Source organism: Suncus etruscus, chromosome 7 (assembly GCF_024139225.1).
Source record: "Suncus etruscus isolate mSunEtr1 chromosome 7, mSunEtr1.pri.cur, whole genome shotgun sequence".
Lineage (NCBI taxonomy): Eukaryota > Metazoa > Chordata > Mammalia > Eulipotyphla > Soricidae > Suncus > Suncus etruscus.
Window position 1 is genome coordinate 17,375,684 of NC_064854.1, and position 16,680 is coordinate 17,392,363.

Sequence of the window (16,680 nt, forward strand, 5' to 3'; positions counted from 1 at the left end):
ATTCTTCAGATATTTGGAATTTATATATATTTTTTTCTTCCCTTTCTTTTTTTTTCTCTTTATTTGGGGCGGCCCTCCAAAAGTTACTTTGTGCATTATTATTTTGTAATATAACGACCGCACTATCTCATCGATCTTTAACCTGAGGGCCCGCCAGTGCGCCCCAGTTTGCCCGCGCTGCAAACAGACCTTTCCGCGCCCCTCACCTTGCCGGGGCAGCCAGCTACACCTGCAGCGCCCCGGAGCCTTCCTCCTCCTCCCCGCTCGGCGCACGATCCCGGCGCCCCCAGGGCCATGGAGGTGACGGCGGACCAGCCACGTTGGGTCAGCCACCACCACCCGGCCGTGCTCAACGGGCAGCATCCAGACACGCATCACCCGGGCCTCGGCCACTCGTACATGGAACCGGCGCAGTACCCGCTGCCCGAAGAGGTGGACGTGCTTTTCAACATCGATAGCCAAGGCAACCACGTCCCGTCCTACTATGGAAACTCCGTGCGCGCCACCGTGCAGCGCTACCCGCCGGCCCACCACGGTGAGTTTGGGGAGACCCCGAAAGCGCGAGGGGCGCGCGGGGCGCAGGAGGGAAGGACACTACCGGCACACTCACCTCTCCTAGTGCCGGTTCACTTAAAAAAAAAATGGGGCCCGGAAATGAGCTTTCGTTTGTCAGTTTGTTTTGTTTGGGTTTTTGGTTTTCTTTTCTTTTCTTTTTTTTTCTTTTGCAAACCGTCCTTGAAGCGCCTCTGGGCGGCAGGGGGGGTCCCCTTGATCAGGTGCTTACCTGGTTGGGTCCTGCAGCCCTTGAGGCCCAAACCCAGCTGGGATTTTGGTCCCTGCAAAATTCTGCGCTGGGCCCTTGCTTAGTTCTAAGCCTGGAGAGGAGCTAACTCAGTTTGGCGTCTTCTGCCCTTTTTCACAAATGTCCCAAAGGCGGTTTCTTTCCTTTCCATTTATTATTTATTGTTATTATTATTATTATTTTGGAGAGGGGTTTGTTTTTTAATTGGCTCCTTTCTCTACTGATCTCCCCCAGTCTTTGCCTTTGGGGTCTGGTTCTGCTACCCCTTGGCTTTGAAGAGTGGGAACCTGTCGAGGGAAGAGTGTGGGGGTGTCCAGGTTTGAGGGTTTCCCGGCTGCACAGAATTTCAGAGCCTTTCCGCGCAGGCCGCCTGGTCGCTGGCTGCAAATCTTGTTGATTCTCTCCTCCTGGCCTAGATAGGTACCTTCTCCCTGGAGAAAAGTGGAATCCAGATTTCGTTGTTTTTTTTTTTTTTCTGATGGCCCGAGGGAGCCCTTCGCGGTTGTCTTTTTTGCTCTTTTCTTTCTCTTTCACCTGGAGGGGGTCTGGGGGCAATTCAGAAATGTCGAAAGGAAAATTTGCCCGGAGGTAGGTGTGGGCAATCCAGCCGGTTTCCGGGAGCTGCAGAAAAAGTCGCAACAACATAGCAAGCTCAGGCTTCTTTTTGCTCAAGGCCTGGGGCCTGGGGTCCGGGAGGTTCACCAGGCCCCCCCAGCGCGCTGCAAAGGGTAGCCGAGTGGAATGCGCGGTAGATACAGGCTTCTTATTATTTACTCAACGACTTCCTGCAAAGGCGAATCTTGACCCAGGAGTCCTGAACACACGGCCTTCCCCCTCCTCTGCCCACCCCTTCCTCTGTCTCTCTCTTAAGATTTTGGTTTCAGTATTGTTCTGTATGGTTAAACAGAATGGTAAAAGAATACAGGCTCTGCTGCCGATTGAACAGATCAATAAGGCGTGGATCTACCGGCTTTAGGATCACGGTTTAAGTGGTGCAGCTCAGAGCCTCGGGGCTTGAGGTTGAATTGAAGCAGTTTCTAAACTGCATCTTGCCCCTGAAGGTAATTCGCCTGGTTGGGCCGGACTGGCGCCCGTAGGCCAGAGCCTGCAGCCCAGCTCAGTAAATTCATCTTTGTTATTGTTGTTGTTGTTTTTCTAGTGGAAAAAGAACTCGGGAATGGGCTTTGGCTACTGATATTATTTTCTTCTCCTGGAGGATTTTTTGGGTGGGTCCAAAAAGGCCCCTCTATTCTCCTACAATCCAAGTGAGGAAAATTCCCTTGTCCAATAGCACAGCAGGCCTTGAGGAGTGTGACTGAGCCAGCCAGTGTTCAATGTTGGGAAGCAGAGCCCCCCCCCCCCCACTGCGCTGTACCCCTGATAAAACACAAGAGGAGAGGGTGTTAGACAGAGCCCCTCTGGGAGGACCTGGGTCCCCCTCGCATAGGGAGCTATTTTTGCAGCCCCAGTATCCCCACTTTAGGGACCATCTTTCACTGTCTTGGCGGGCTGGGATTAAGTCTGGACTGCTGGGTCATTGTAGATGGCCAATAAATCAAGCAGAGGATTGAAAGAGGGGTTTGGGGAGGTGGTTCAGAAAAGTGTGTCTGGGCCCTTCTCTAGTACCCCTCTGCCTCTCTGGAGGGGCCTTGTCCTGGCTGGACTGGAGGTGGGAGCGGATAGACTGTTGGCAGAAAAGGGGTTGAAATGTACAGCGATTGTCTGGATGGGTGTTAGGGTTCAGAGGAAAGCCCCTTTGCTCACCTGCTTTTCTCTCTCCTCTACCACTGCTCAGGGGGTCAGGTTTGCCGCCCGCCACTGCTCCACGGATCTCTGCCCTGGCTGGATGGGGGCAAAGCCCTGGGCAGCCACCACACGGCCTCGCCCTGGAATCTCAGCCCCTTCTCCAAGACGTCCATCCACCACGGCTCCCCCGGGCCGCTGTCAGTCTACCCACCTGCCTCATCCTCCTCGCTGTCTGCTGGCCACTCCAGCCCACACCTTTTCACCTTCCCGCCCACCCCTCCCAAGGACGTGTCACCGGACCCCGCGCTGTCCACCCCGGGCTCGGGCGCCGGTCGGCCAGAGGAAAAGGAGTGTATTAAGTACCAGGTGCCGCTGCCGGACAGCATGAAGCTCGAGTCCTCGCACCCAAGGGCCGGCATGGCCACCCTGGGTGGCGCCGCTGCCTCAGCCCACCACCCCATCACCTCCTATCCGCCCTATGTGCCAGAGTACAGCTCGGGACTCTTCCCCCCCAGCAGCCTTCTGGGGGGCTCCCCCACAGGCTTCGGCTGCAAGTCCAGGCCCAAGGCAAGATCCAGTACCGGTAGGTCTAGAGGGGTTCCCACTGGGCCACCCCCTTTCTGGTTCCTGGCTGGGACCCCTTCCACCTCACTCCTGCTTCTGAGCTGGAGGAAAGGAAGTGATGATTCCATTGATGAATTGGGAGAACACGGACCCACACCTTTTCCCGACCCCCATGAACCGGGTCCCACGAAGGCCAGAGGGAAGAAGGGGGGAATCAGTTTGCGGGTTTCAGGTTAAAATCAAACCTCAGACTTGAAGTCTACCTGTCCTCTGGGCTCTGCTCATGGGGGTGCCACTTCCAACACCATCACTATCTGCTTTGTTTAGCGGCAAAGAAGGCTGTAGTTTGTGGGGGCCTGGAACGTGTGTCAGAACTGGATTCCTGGTTCTGTTCTGCAGAGGGGGGTGCACTCAGACTGATTCTGGGACAGGAGTGGTCATCTCTGACCAGAAGCAGGTGGACAGAGCAACCGCCTACATTTTTAGGCTTCCTCGGGGCCCCAGCACTGACTGGGTCTAGACCGATTTAGGGAGCAGGAGAAAGGGTTGAAGAGATTGGGGGTGTCTCTTAACTCAGCCTGTATCCAAAATTTAAAAAAAAAACAGGCAGGCGCATTGGGGTGCCCTGCAGTGTGGCTCTTTGAGTTAAAAAAAATCACCCCTCACCCACACCTGATATTTTCGCTTTACAAGGAAAAGAGGCGCCTTCCGATTTGCTTGTCACCTTGTCACCCACGGGGATGACAGTGGGCGGAGTCCCCTTCAGTGGAGCTAGAGGCTAGAGGCTGGATTTGGGGTCTCCACAGAGGGAATCTGGGGGGGTCTCCAGGGGTTTTAGAAGCCTCTTAGCCTCAGCCTGCTCTTGCAGGCCGGCTACGGGGAAGCTGCGGGCACTGCACCCCTCTCTGAAGACGGTGAACCCCGCTTTCAGCGCCCTTGTCAGACAGGCAGGCAGGGCTGAGAGCTGGGGCCCATGAGATCAGTTTTCAGGTTTTTCCCCGGGTGACATTCACCCCTGCTGCCTGCTCGGGACTGTCTCTGTTTAGTGGGGATGTCTAAGCTAATCCAATTCTTTTCAGGCGGCTGCACGCGACAGTTGCATTGTTTATCCCGGCCCGAGCTTTAATCGAGTCCGGATGCGGTTAGGCCGGCAGAAAGCCCGGAGGGCCGCACGTTGCGGAGGCCGAGGGGAGAGAGAGGGAGGCGGGAGGTGGCTCTGGGGTGGCAGCCGGGGCACTAGACAAGGGTGGGGGGGATACAGGGCCCAGGGGTCCCTCCCGCAGAATCGGGGTACAGGGTACGGGTCGGCTGGAAGCGCTGACTTGCTCAGTGATAAACTTTTCCTTTGCTAATTTTTTTCTTATGTTCTTTCTCATTTCTGGTGGGGCCTGATTCAGGTGGGGGAGGGATGAGGTCAGCTTGGAGTTTTGGGGGTAGAGTGGGGCAGAATGGCTTTCCCTTTGGCCTCTGGTTTCTCCCCACACTCTTCTTTCTCTATCCCTTAAGGGCTGAAGTTGGGTGTTGCAGGGCAGGGCAGGGCAGGGACAGGAAGGATTTGAAAACCAGAAAAGAGCCAGACCCCCAGGACTCTGTCATTGCACATTTAACTGGGGAGTGGGAGAGAGGATTTTAACCCCCTTCTTTGACCTTTCTCACAGTGCCGCCCAAATAAGACCAATCCCTTTCCCTAAGCCCTATAGAGCCCACCTGGGAAGTGGGAGTTGGAGACTAGGAGAACTTTCCAGAAACCTCCTTTACCCTCGATACTGGGTGAGGTGAGAGAGAGAGTTCTGTGGGACTGAGCCTGTGTGTAGGTAGGTGTAGGGGGTGGCCAGACAGTTGGTACTGTGGTTAGGGCTTGTTTTGCCAGTTTCTCTCAGTGGCTGATTCTGGGTGCAGGGTGCAGGGCCCCCTGCAAACGAAAGGGTCTTTCCTGCTAGCCACTCTATGGCCTCTCCCCCTGGGCATTTCCTCACTCTTGCCCACTCCCTCCCCTGGCTCCAGCTCTGGTGGGGGAGTGCAGGGAGTCTGCTCTCTGGGGCCTCATAGCTGCGGTTCTGGTTCTGTCTTGTCACCTTACAGAGGTGTCGCCTCAGGGAGGTCCTTCAGGCAGGGAGGGGAGAAGCTGAACCCCAGCAGGCAGAAGCTTGAAATCAGGGCAAGAAGGGGAGAAAGAAACAGTGCAGAGCCCCGTGCCCAGCCTGACGCTGTGGTACTGACCACCTGGCCCTGCCCAGGGGCTGCCCAGGGGAGCTCCGGTGACTTGTAAAGGAAACTGGGAGAGGAAACCAAACTCAGCATCAGGCTGGGGATCCCCAGACCCACCAGCTCACCCCACAGCTGCCCCCGCACTGCACTGCTGCCCTGACTTGGGAGAGGGTAGACAGGATAAGACAGGACGTGGCCCTGGCTGACAAGGAGGCAGTGTGTTTTCTCTCTGGCTGGGCCTTTGCCCACCTTAGGGAAGGGTGGCATTTCGTCTTGCACCTGCAAGGCACCCCAGGAACCAGAACCTTCAAAGAGGATTATTGGGGAGTCACAGTCGGTGCACAAGGAAGGTTTTGGAAGGTCTTTAGATTGGTGAAGGGACCGGGACTCAAGATAGACAGTACCCACTTTCCTATTTCCAGACAAGTCTGGTTAGTCTGTCCTACCAAACAGGTAGGGACCACTCTTGGGTCTGGTCTCCAACTCTCTGGGTCTTTCCAAATGGATCACCCCGCCCCATGAGATCCCAAATCTGCCTCTGCACTTTGCTGCTTCATGTCTGAAAATTTCACCTCTCAAAACACCCTCAAGAGGACTTAGCGTGCAACTCCCCTCTCTCCCCCAGATCTTCCTGTCCTCCCACTCTGGATAGGCTGAAGGGTCTGGGTAGATGCTCAGTTTTCTTGGAATTTTCTATTTTCCTCTTCTTCCTCCTGGGGCTACTGTTGAAAGCCCTCCCCCTCCCTGTACCCCCCCATCCCCCAGTCTTGTGCTGAGTTTTGAGGAATATTTCCAGGACTTTCTGGAACACTTTTGCCCTGGGCTTGAATAGGGCCCCAACCTGGCCTGGCCGGTTTGGTGTTTGTTATGTTTGTTTGTTTTTTGGAAAAAGAGGGAAGGCAGACTTGGGTGTCCATGGCCCCCTCCCCCTTGCCTTCTCCTCCCCCAATAAACATACTATTAGATCTCCAGATCTCTGCCTGGAAAAGGTTAGAAAACCCTGTTTGTGGGGCTCTGAGTTACTGCCAGGCCTTGATCTATGACTTGGGCAAACTCCAGTTGTCTTGGAAGTTGAATGGAAACTGCTTGGTGGGGAAAGTCCATCAGCCCAGCGGGGGATCCATCCCCTCAGATCTGGTCTATGCTGACCACCAGTGGGGGAGGGTCTCCAGTGCTCTCAGAGCTGCCTCAGGAGAATTGTCGCCTCTGAGGGTCTTTGAATGCAGAAGTAACTTCTTTCTCTCCATCCAGCTCCAGCTTTCATTTCTTCGGGCTCCCTAACAATGCCCTCCACTCACCTAGGCAAGAACCCCCTTCAGCACCCTGTCTCTCTGCCCCCATGGCCTGGAGGAGAGGAAGTCTCATCAACTTGGGGGTGCCCCTGCCAAGGAAGCATAGGGAGAGAAGTCTCTGGGGATGGATGCCCTTTGCCCTTTCCCTGCTCCTGCCCCTTGTCTTGGATCTTGTGCCCCACTGAGACTGGTCTTGTTTCTAGAAGGCCGGGAGTGCGTGAACTGTGGGGCTACCTCTACCCCTCTGTGGCGGCGAGACGGGACTGGCCACTACCTGTGCAATGCCTGCGGCCTCTACCACAAGATGAACGGGCAGAACCGGCCACTCATCAAGCCCAAGAGGAGACTGGTGAGTCCAAAGGGTGCTCTGCCCCAGCTACTCAGTGTCTGTATGAGGGTCTGAGATTTGGGATCTGGGATCAAGGACTTGAGATCCATTGATATTTCCATGGGTGTGAGGAGGGAGTATTCCAGATACATCCAAAACCTTCAGCTCTCTGGAGCTGGCTTGCACATGGCTTGCACGAGGGGGGGGGGGGGGGGGCGAAGTCAGATTTTTCTCTGTGTCTCACAGAGACACCTCAAGCACCAGAAGCAGGGCCCAGTTCCTGGCTTGCAGCCAGCCTTGGTCTCACTTTCCTTTTGAGCCACTTAGGAGCTGGAGGTTGGTGCCCTCCCTTTCTTTCTTCTGGAAATATCCTGACTCTGTTTCCCGCTGGGAACCTGTCCCCACCTCAATCAGGCATTTGTGGAGAAAGGGCAGGAGTGGGGGGGTCTCTGAACTTCTACCTCGCCTTAGAAGCTCAGGCCATTTAAAGGGAGTGTAATAAAGCAGGCCTTGGCTCTAACGCAGTGAGATCAAAAAAGTGCTTTCCTAGTGGTGATTGAACCGACCTGGAGGCTGGGGGAAGGAACAGCTCCCCCCAACTCCTGCATGATCAGAAAGGCTCATGGTCTCCCCTAACCCAGGAGGGAAACAAGACAGATCCTGGGCTCTCTCAGCAGCGGAGAATCTCTCTGGGCCCAGGAGGAGGAAAACCTTGCAGGGATGCTTGTCTTTCTGATCTTTGCTCCTTCTCCAACTTTCTCCACCTCCCCCCACAGCTGCTTGTAGCTTGGCATTTCTTTTTCCTTTCTCTCTCATGTGCAAAGCTGACTTCCTAGGAAAAAGCTGCCGGATATCTGAGCCCTGGAGATAACTCATAAACACCAACTTAACTTTACAGACCTAAATGCTGAGATGTTTGAACGGATCAGAACAAGACGTGTTTCTTTCTTTTTTTTTTTTTTTTAAATGACTGGAGGTGTTAGCACAGAATGAGTGTGATTGCACCACAAAAGAATTTTCTGAATCACCCAAAACCTGGACCTTAGTAGTGGGGGGAGAAAAAAAAAAACAAAAGGGGGAAAAAAGAACGTTAGTAACTCAAACTCTCTGGTTTGACTAAGACACGACACTGGACTTCTTGGGCTCTTTGTTTTGACAGTGCTCCAAGTTGACTCCTGGCTCTGTGCTTAGGACTGACTGCTTGCCTTAGAAGTGCTTCAATATGCTTTTGGTAGGATTTGGGGGACCAGATGGGGTGCTGGGAATTGAACCTGGGTCGGCTGCGTGCGAGGCGAGCGCTTCATACTCTGTGCTATCACCGCTGCTCCTCTGGTCTCTTGGAAAGTCAAGGCAAGATGGAGAAAGAGGGAGCACTGTGGCTGGGGCAGGTGGGGCCCAACATGAGCCTTACAGGATCCAGGGACATGCGGGGTGTCTGGGAACTCACCTTCAGGTGACATTTTTGGGGTTCCACACACCATCACTTCTCTCTGCCCTGCATGCTTCTGGTTTTTTTTTTTTTTTTTTTTTTTGATTTTGGGTCACATCCTGCACGCTCAGGGGTTGCTCCTGGCTTTACACTCAGAAATCACCCCTGGAAGGCACGGGGGAGACCATATGGGATACCGGGATTCGAACCACTGTCCTTCTGCATGCAAGGCAAACACACCTTACCTCCATGCTATCTCACCGGCCCCATGCTTCTGTTTCCTTCCTCCTCCTACGGTCTGAAGGAGGTTTCATTCTGCTGGTGTAGAACCCACATATACACAGGGGGGCCCCCCAAGCTTGTGTATATTTGGGGTTTCCCATCCTAACATGAGTTTGAGCCGGGGCGACCTGGACACCCATCTCTTCTTTCCTACCTCTCCTCTGCAACATGGTTCGGGTTCACTCACCTCTGGCTGAGGACCCAGGGAAGACTCATAGCTCAGGGCCCCTTCTTGTCCCCCCACCAGTGTGGTCGGGACTTTGGCAGCTGGCTTGGTTTTGTGTGTATGAAAAATGGGGGAAAGGACTTTCCGAGGCTCCTTTGGGGCTCCACCCCCATGGAGCCGTGGGGTGACTGTTGAAGATTCCTCCCCTCCACCCCTGCTATTCCCTTGAGAGGACATGCTGCCTGGATGCAGGGATACTAGGCTGCCTAGGGTCCTTTGGGTCCAAGCACAGGCTCATGAACTATGTGGGAACCCCCCGTTCTTGTCCTGAGTAGACGGAGGGTCTCTGTGGTCGCTCTGGGATAGGGCCAGGCACCATCTAGTAGACAGCTCAGGAGTGGGCCTTGTCATTTAGGAGGGTAAAGGTGGGTTTTTTATTTCAAGGCTTGGAGCGTCTAGCAGTAATCCTCAAGCTTTTTAAACAGGGCCCTAGTTCACTGTCTCTCAGACCTTTGGAGGGCCGGACTATAGTAAAAACAAAAACTATGAACAAATTCCTATGTACACTGCATATATTTTATTTTGAAGTGAAGGAACAAAAGAGGAACAAATACAATATGTTACCCACGGTAATCTGAGGATCACTGGTGTAGGATGTGAGAAAATCCACAGCTAGAGTGGGACGAAGGGAGATGTGGGGCTTGGAGGACGGGGTCCTCCAAGTCCATTCTGGCTTCCCCTAGTCCCCGTATCTGGCAGCTTTGGGGATCTGGCCCATTTTGCATCCTTAAACGGAGGGACGGGCCCGTGTCCCTGTGAGCCCCAGTTCTGTTCTACATTGGGCAGCCACACTAGAACTTTCCTGATGCCTGTTAAAACCTGGAGGATTCCTTTTCCTCCTCTAATAATATTCTTCCATTTCAGGGATTGGGGCACACAGGTATTATTTGGCTGTTTCATAGGCTTTATTATTATTTTTCCCTGCCTCATTCCATTTTTTTTCAACAAGGTTTTGTAGTTATAAACAATGCTGACCGTGACCAGAGTGATAGGACAGCGGGGAGGGCGTTGGCCTTCCACACAGCTGACCTGGGTTTGATCCCCGGCAATCCATAGGGTCCACCCAAGTCCACCAAGAGTAATTCCTGAGTGCAGGGCCAAGAGTCAGCCCTGAGTGTCGCCAGGTGTGGCACTAAAACCAAAACAAAACTGAAAAACAAACAAAAATGTGGACTTGTCGACTGGTCCCCAGTTAATAGCATGTCACCGAATGAGGTTGACCTCTGACCGCCTCCTTCCTTGGGAATAACAAATACTGGAGATTCTCGGGGTGGGAGATGAGAGCAGATGGCGGGGAGGGGCTTGTTCTTTCTCAGTCTTGACATTTGATAGGTCACCTGGAACCCATACCTGTCACTGAAGCTTGTTGGGGGGAGTCACCGTTTGGGGCAAGCCCCTGTAAAGGGAGGCTGTGGGGGAACGTGTGGTGGTTGGTCAAAGCCTCAGCTGTCTCTAGGACTACTCCCTACATCTGGGGAAATTGGTCTTGGTTGTTCCATTTTGAAAAGAGAGAAGAGAGAGGGTGCTGGACACAGTGTCCCCCAAACAAGTTTGGGTCATTGCAGATTGCACCCCTGGGAAAAGTTGTCAGTGAGACTTTCTGCGTGGGTGGGTGGCTTTTTTGGTTTTTTTGTTTGTTTGTTTGTTTGTTTGTTTGTTTTTTTCACCCTTCCAGACTCTACTCTGAGCTACCAGGCTGGGATCTCACTCTCTTTTCTTTTTTGGGGTGACTGGGAAGTTCTTGATGCTGTTTACCTGTATTGGTTCCAATGATCTTTTTGTTTTATGAGCTTTTTAGAAACAGTTGAGACTTGTCTCTAGATTTTGAGAAACACAGTTAACGTGGGTCTGGATCCCCCCGTCTTCTCTCCCCTCCCTAGTCGGCGGCCAGAAGGGCAGGCACTTCCTGTGCCAACTGCCAGACCACCACGACCACGCTGTGGAGGAGAAACGCCAACGGGGACCCCGTATGCAATGCGTGTGGACTGTACTACAAGCTGCACAATGTAAGTGTCGTCCAGGACTCCCACATAGCAGCACCCTTGGGCTGGGAGGGGAAAGAGTCTTCCCTTGGAGGAAGAAGTAACCCCAGGCCAGCAGACCTGTAGGGAGGTCTCCTTGCTTGCAGAAGGAACAGGGCGAGAATGGAATTTCTCATGGACTCCTGTGGGGTAGGGTGGGGCTTCTGGGGACCCTTTGTGGTGGACAGGCCCAGAGCCTGCAAGTCTTTGGGGGAATCTGGGTACAAGAACCCGAGATGGAGTGTCTGAGTGAGTTACTGAAGCTCTGGGGTACACCTGGCACTCTGGCTCCCACAGACCAGCCAAAGTTGGCTGCCAACACTCATTGCCATTTCTTGGACTAGTTGATCATTTGGGATCCAACAGTTTGCTTTATTACTTTATTTTGCTTTTGGTTTTGTTTTGGGGCCACACCCGGCAGCACTCAGGTTACTCATGGCTCGGTGCTCAGAAATTATTTCTGGCATTCTTGGGGGACCCTGTTGGACGCTGGGGATAAAACACAGGTTGGTGGTGTGCAAGGCAAACACCCTCCCCTCTATGCTTATCACTCCGGTCCCCCACCCTGACCGGCCACTTGAGAGCCCCTGGGCTTTTAGCCGGAAGAGGCCAGTACTTCTGAATTCAGGGCCCTTCTGGTCTGTCCCCACCTTGCCTGGCAGTAACTGTGTGTGTAACTGGAGGCGTTGGGGTTACCTGGGAACTCCTCCCGTATACCCCGGGGCTCTCCTCTCAGGTGTAGGGTACTAGGGTACAAGCCTGCAGTGTGTTCCCCTACCTCACTTACTGTGGTGCCAGTGAATCCGGCTGTTCACCAGGGACCCTCCGTGGAGAACCCCTCTTATATGCACAGGACCCCCGAGTCTCTCTCTTGCTTTGGGCAGTGGACTTGTTCATGGTCCTGGAGAGAAGGGGTTTTGGGTTCAAGGCTGCAACATGGACAAATTGCCTGTCATGGGCTTTGGGGCTTCATTTAGAACAGGGGGATATGATGGGGGCACAGGAGAGGGGGACCTACTATATTTCAGAGAAATCCTGAGTTAGAGCTCACCTAAGGCATCAATCATCTGTCCCCAACAGGGATGGGGATGGAGGGAATGAGTCAACTGTCATTTTTGGGGTACTTAGACCTCCGAGAGAGGACCCTCCTTCTGATTAAAAAATACAATAAGCTGAAGATGATGAATTTCTTATTAAATCCCAGAGAGGCCCAGCCCTCACCCTTGTACTTCAGCGCAGCCTATTTATTTTATTTATCAGCTTCCTCAGTGGCTGGGTTCTGGCGTGGAGCATTAGCCTTCTCCCCAAAGATGGGGTTTCTGGGCTCCCCCTCGAGTTGGCATCCTCCATAGGAGGTGGCTGGCAGCTGTATGGGATGGTGAGGGAATCCTGAGTTTGTGTTCTGTGGTGGCCAATGAACACTTGTCCAGCCTGCTGGTCTCTGCCTTTAGTCACTACCTGTCTGGGGTGCTGATGTCTGTAACTAGAGACACTGTCGAGGCATCTGACCCCCTGCAAATGCACTTCAGCCCAGTGGGCATATGTCTGGGCATGATCGGGCGCTGCCTTGCCACTGGGCTTTCGCTAACTTTAACCTTTATCTGGGGGTGACCTTGAAGGCATTTAGCGAGGGCCCTTGAGCCCAGTCAAAAGGTCTGGTCTCACTCCGGTGAGCTCCCAACTGTGCAGACTCTCTGAATATTTTAACTTTTATTTGTTTATTATTGTATTTTTGACCACACGAGGTGGCACTCAGTGGTTACTCCTGGCTCTGTGCTCAGGAATTACTCTTGGCAGGCTCGGGGGACCCTGTGAGATGCTGGGGATGGAAGTGTGCAAGGGAAATGTCTCCCTGCTGTGCTGTCGTTCTGCCCTAGACACTGATGCTTGAAATTTCAGAGTAAGAGAACCAGAAGGGGTCCCGGGGGTGGTCTGCTTCTTGACTCAAGGGTCAAGAATGAAGATATCCCACTTTCCCCTTTTTGGGACTATTTCCTGGAAACCCAGCTACCCCTGAGTTCTGGTCTGTGGTCAGGTGTCTATTTTGGGGTATCTGGTTCCTCTAGCTAGTGGGGTTCACTTACAGGCAGCACGGGCTCCTTTTCAGTTTTGGGCCCTGATCTTACTTCTTTACTGCAATAAGACGAATGAGGCTCAGAAAGAAGTGGGGTGGTGGGTACTCAGTTCCCCAGGGGGGCAGCAATGACCAGGCCATGACTGCCTTTCTCCCTGCTCCTACATTTCATGCCCTTTGGCCTGTGGGTACCTCTTTCCTGCCCCATAAGGTGCCTAGTCCCCCCCCCCCCCCACACACACACCACCACCACCACCAAGTGACTGGCCTTGGGTTTATGGGTGGTTAGAATTGGAGGCTCAGAGCCAGACTGGCCCAGAACCTTCCATCGCAGCCACACTGCACACAGACCAGAGTTTTCCTTTCCAAATTCAAATACCCCCTTGCCAGCCTCCTTCCCTGGGGAATCCTATGTCCCTGCCTACACCCTGGCTGTGTGGTTTCATAATAGAAGAACTTGAGTCCGATACCCCTCAATAGCAAATTCAGCCCTGCAATCAATCACCTTGAAACAGATTCCAGGATGAAGTTTGTCATTGCTCTAAGCCAGGTCTGAGAGAGAAAGGGGTCGGCCCTTTCCCAGACAGACAGAGACAGATAGACGCCAATAATTCAGACTGCTTGGAGAGTGTTTGCAGAGCCCCTGGCCCAGGTGTCAGAGATCCTTTCTCCTCCTCTCCAGGGTCCCCCACTGAAGTGCAGGAGGGAAATTTAGGAGCTGAGACATTGCTTCTGTCTTTGAGAGACTGGACATCCTCTTGGGAGGGGGAAAAAATGCCTCAGCTGAGGCAGCCTCTTAATGAACTTCCACCTGGGGCTCTTTTTTTTTTTTTTTTAAGCATTTTAATTTATAAAAATTTTTTTGGTTTTTGGGCCACACCTGGTGACGCTCAGGGGTTACTCCTGGCTATGTGCTCAGAAATTGCTCCTGGTTTGGGGGACCACATAGGAGGCCGGGGGATTGAACCACGGCCCATCCTAGGCTAGTGCGGGCAAGGCAGACACCTTATTGCTTGTGCCACCGCTCTGCCCCTTTTTAAGCATTTTAAATTTAAATCATTGTGATTTACAAAGTTGCTCAGAGTTGGATTTTAGACATGCAATGTTTCAATGTCTTCAGTCCATTCCATGTCACCACATCCCACCCAGCTTGCCAGCTTATTAGATCCATTTTTTGTTTGTTTGTTTGTTTGTTTTGGGTCACACTCAGCTACACTCAGTGGTTACTCCTTGCTCTGTGCTCAGAAATCGCTCCTGGCAGGCACAGGGGACCATAATAGACACATTTTTTAAGTTTGGTTGTTAAAGTTTGGGTCTCATGATTTCATTGTTGTTGGATATTTTGTTCCGTATTTATTTATTTATTTATTTATTTATTTATTTATTTATTTATTTATTTATTTATTTATTTATTTAGTTTTTGGGCCATACCCTGCAGTGATTAGGTATTATTCCTGTCTCTGCTCAGAAATCACTCCTGGCAGGTTTGGGGGATAGGATCGGGGGACCCTATAGGATGCCAGGGATCAAACCTCAGTCAGCCGTGTGCAAAACAAATGTGCTATCACTCGAGCCCATGTTTTGTCCTTTTTTTTTTTTTTTTTTTAATTTTTGGGTCACACCCTGTTGCGTTCAGGGGTTACTCCTGGCTATTTAAGTTTGAGATATAGTGATATAGAATATTAAAAAAAATTAACTTTATATACTCGTGGAATGACCTAGTATCAGAGGGAAACACAATAGGAAGAGTATATTCCTTCTATTAAGGGACATTGTTATATGTAAGACTTTGAAACTGAGAACTTGATTTCTGATAAACTGAAAATATCTCACTTAAAAAAAAAAAAAGAACTTGGGATTCCTGGGGAAGGAGAGTGGCAGAGGTGTGGGAGCAGAGAGGGTGGAGTGTGACCCCAGAAAACAGATCCCAGCTGAGGGTGGACATGAAAGGAAGGGGGGGGCGGGCGGGTGATGTCCACGAAGCCTGCGGCAGCTCCGAGCCGGCCAACGAAAGTAAAAAAAAGAAATAAAAAAATTGATCTTTATTTAGATTAACAGACCCCTGACGATGAAGAAGGAGGGCATCCAGACCCGGAACCGGAAGATGTCTAGCAAATCCAAAAAGTGCAAAAAGGTCCACGAACCCCTGGAGGAGTTCCCCAAGAGCAGCTCGTTCAACCCGGCTGCGCTGTCTCGCCACATGTCCTCGCTGAGCCACATCTCCCCGTTCAGCCACTCCAGCCACATGCTGACCACGCCCACGCCCATGCACCCCCCGGCCAGCCTCTCCTTCGCCCCCCATCACCCCTCCAGCATGGTCACCGCCATGGGGTAAGCCACACGCCTGACCCGCCGCCGCCCCCAACACACCCACCACCCACCACCCGTGGCCCGGTGGGTGCGATTGCAAGGAGGAGCAGGAATCATGAAGTCGAGAAGGACCGAGGAGGGCCTTGGCGGTGGGACCAGGCGCTGGTGGGCCACCGTGGGCCGTCTTGTGTTCTCCCTCGCCGAATCTGGATTCCATCTGTGAATAAGCCATTGAGACTCATCACTCCCTTCAAACAGGGTCTTTGTGCTGTGAAACGAAATAAAACAAACAAAGGAAAAAAAAAAAAACAACACGAAACAAAACATGCGGAATGTTGCATATAACTTATACTGTAAGAAAGAACTGTATATTGGAAGACGACTTTATTGCATCGAGCAGCTGTACAGAAAGGCATGACAGGACTGCCAGGAATTTTATGAAATTTGGGGTCCGGGGTGGAGGTTGGGGGAAAGGAAGCTTGCGAGAGAAGAAGAAAAAAGGTCTGATAAGCCAAAATGGACAAATTGCCAGTTGGGGGGGTTTCTTACACTGGTCGCAATCGTTTGATGCATTAAAAGCAAAAAAGCAAAAAAATAAAAAAAACAAAAAAACAAAAAAAAAAACTGGGGTAAAAAGGAAAAAAAAAGACTAAAAAATGAAAAACTAACAAAAAAATATCAAGGAAAAAATATAAAAAAAAAAGTTATAGGTAAATCATTTGTTCCGAGCTGGGGGGAGGGCTTTGTGTGGGAAACTTATTGGTTCTGGGGTTTCGGGGTGCTTGTCCACGTGCCTCGTAGCTTTCCCGGTCACCCCTCCCTCCCACTCTGTGACCAGATCTCTGTAATTGTTTGTATGTATAATGCAAAGTTCCCAAATAAGCAGAGATGTAGATTTATTTCACCATATTATACAGACTGAATTGTTGTATAAATTTATTTACTGCTAGTGTTAAGAATGGTTCTTTTTTTTTTTCTGGTTTTGTTTTGTTTTAATATTTTTCCTTCTCTCTCAAGTTTTGGTTGCATAAAACTAGACGGCATTCTTCGACTGAGGGAAGGTTGCCCGTGTTTGGAAGGGATTCTTTTCCATTTTGTTTTTGAATGATATTTATTAAATAGCTTTAAGGGACCCACAGCCTCTGTCTTGTTTCTCCTGCGCCCTTTACCCCCCCCCCCCAGGCTGGGGTACTGCTGGCAAACAGAAGTTGATGTGTGGAAACCGTATCCTGTCCTGTCCTGTGTGTGGGACACGTCCCGAAAGCAGTCTGCTGGCTCCGTAATATCTTAGTGACAAGAAAGCGAGAATGTTCTGTGGCCCCCATGAATCAGAGAGCTCTGGCATTGTTGCTAACTTAGGGGGAAAGAAGAGGTGTTTTAAGACCCCCCCACAGCATC

General features: G+C 51.8%; 1 protein-coding gene across 2 annotated transcripts; it reads left to right on the forward strand.

Annotated features, from left to right (window-relative positions):
- Positions 1–294: 294 nt before the first annotated feature.
- On the forward strand, positions 295–15,674 carry GATA3 (GATA binding protein 3). Of its 2 annotated transcripts, none has more exons than XM_049776321.1 (5): positions 295–535; positions 2,598–3,131; positions 6,816–6,961; positions 10,758–10,883; positions 15,023–15,674. In XM_049776321.1, the coding sequence occupies exons 1-5, from the start codon at positions 295–297 to the stop codon at positions 15,305–15,307; spliced, it is 1,332 nt and encodes a 443-aa protein (XP_049632278.1). In that variant the 3' UTR covers positions 15,308–15,674. The 2 variants fall into 2 exon arrangements, with proteins under 2 accessions (XP_049632278.1, XP_049632279.1); XM_049776322.1 differs by having other exon boundaries at positions 6,819–6,961.
- The last annotated feature ends 1,006 nt before the right edge of the window (positions 15,675–16,680 follow it).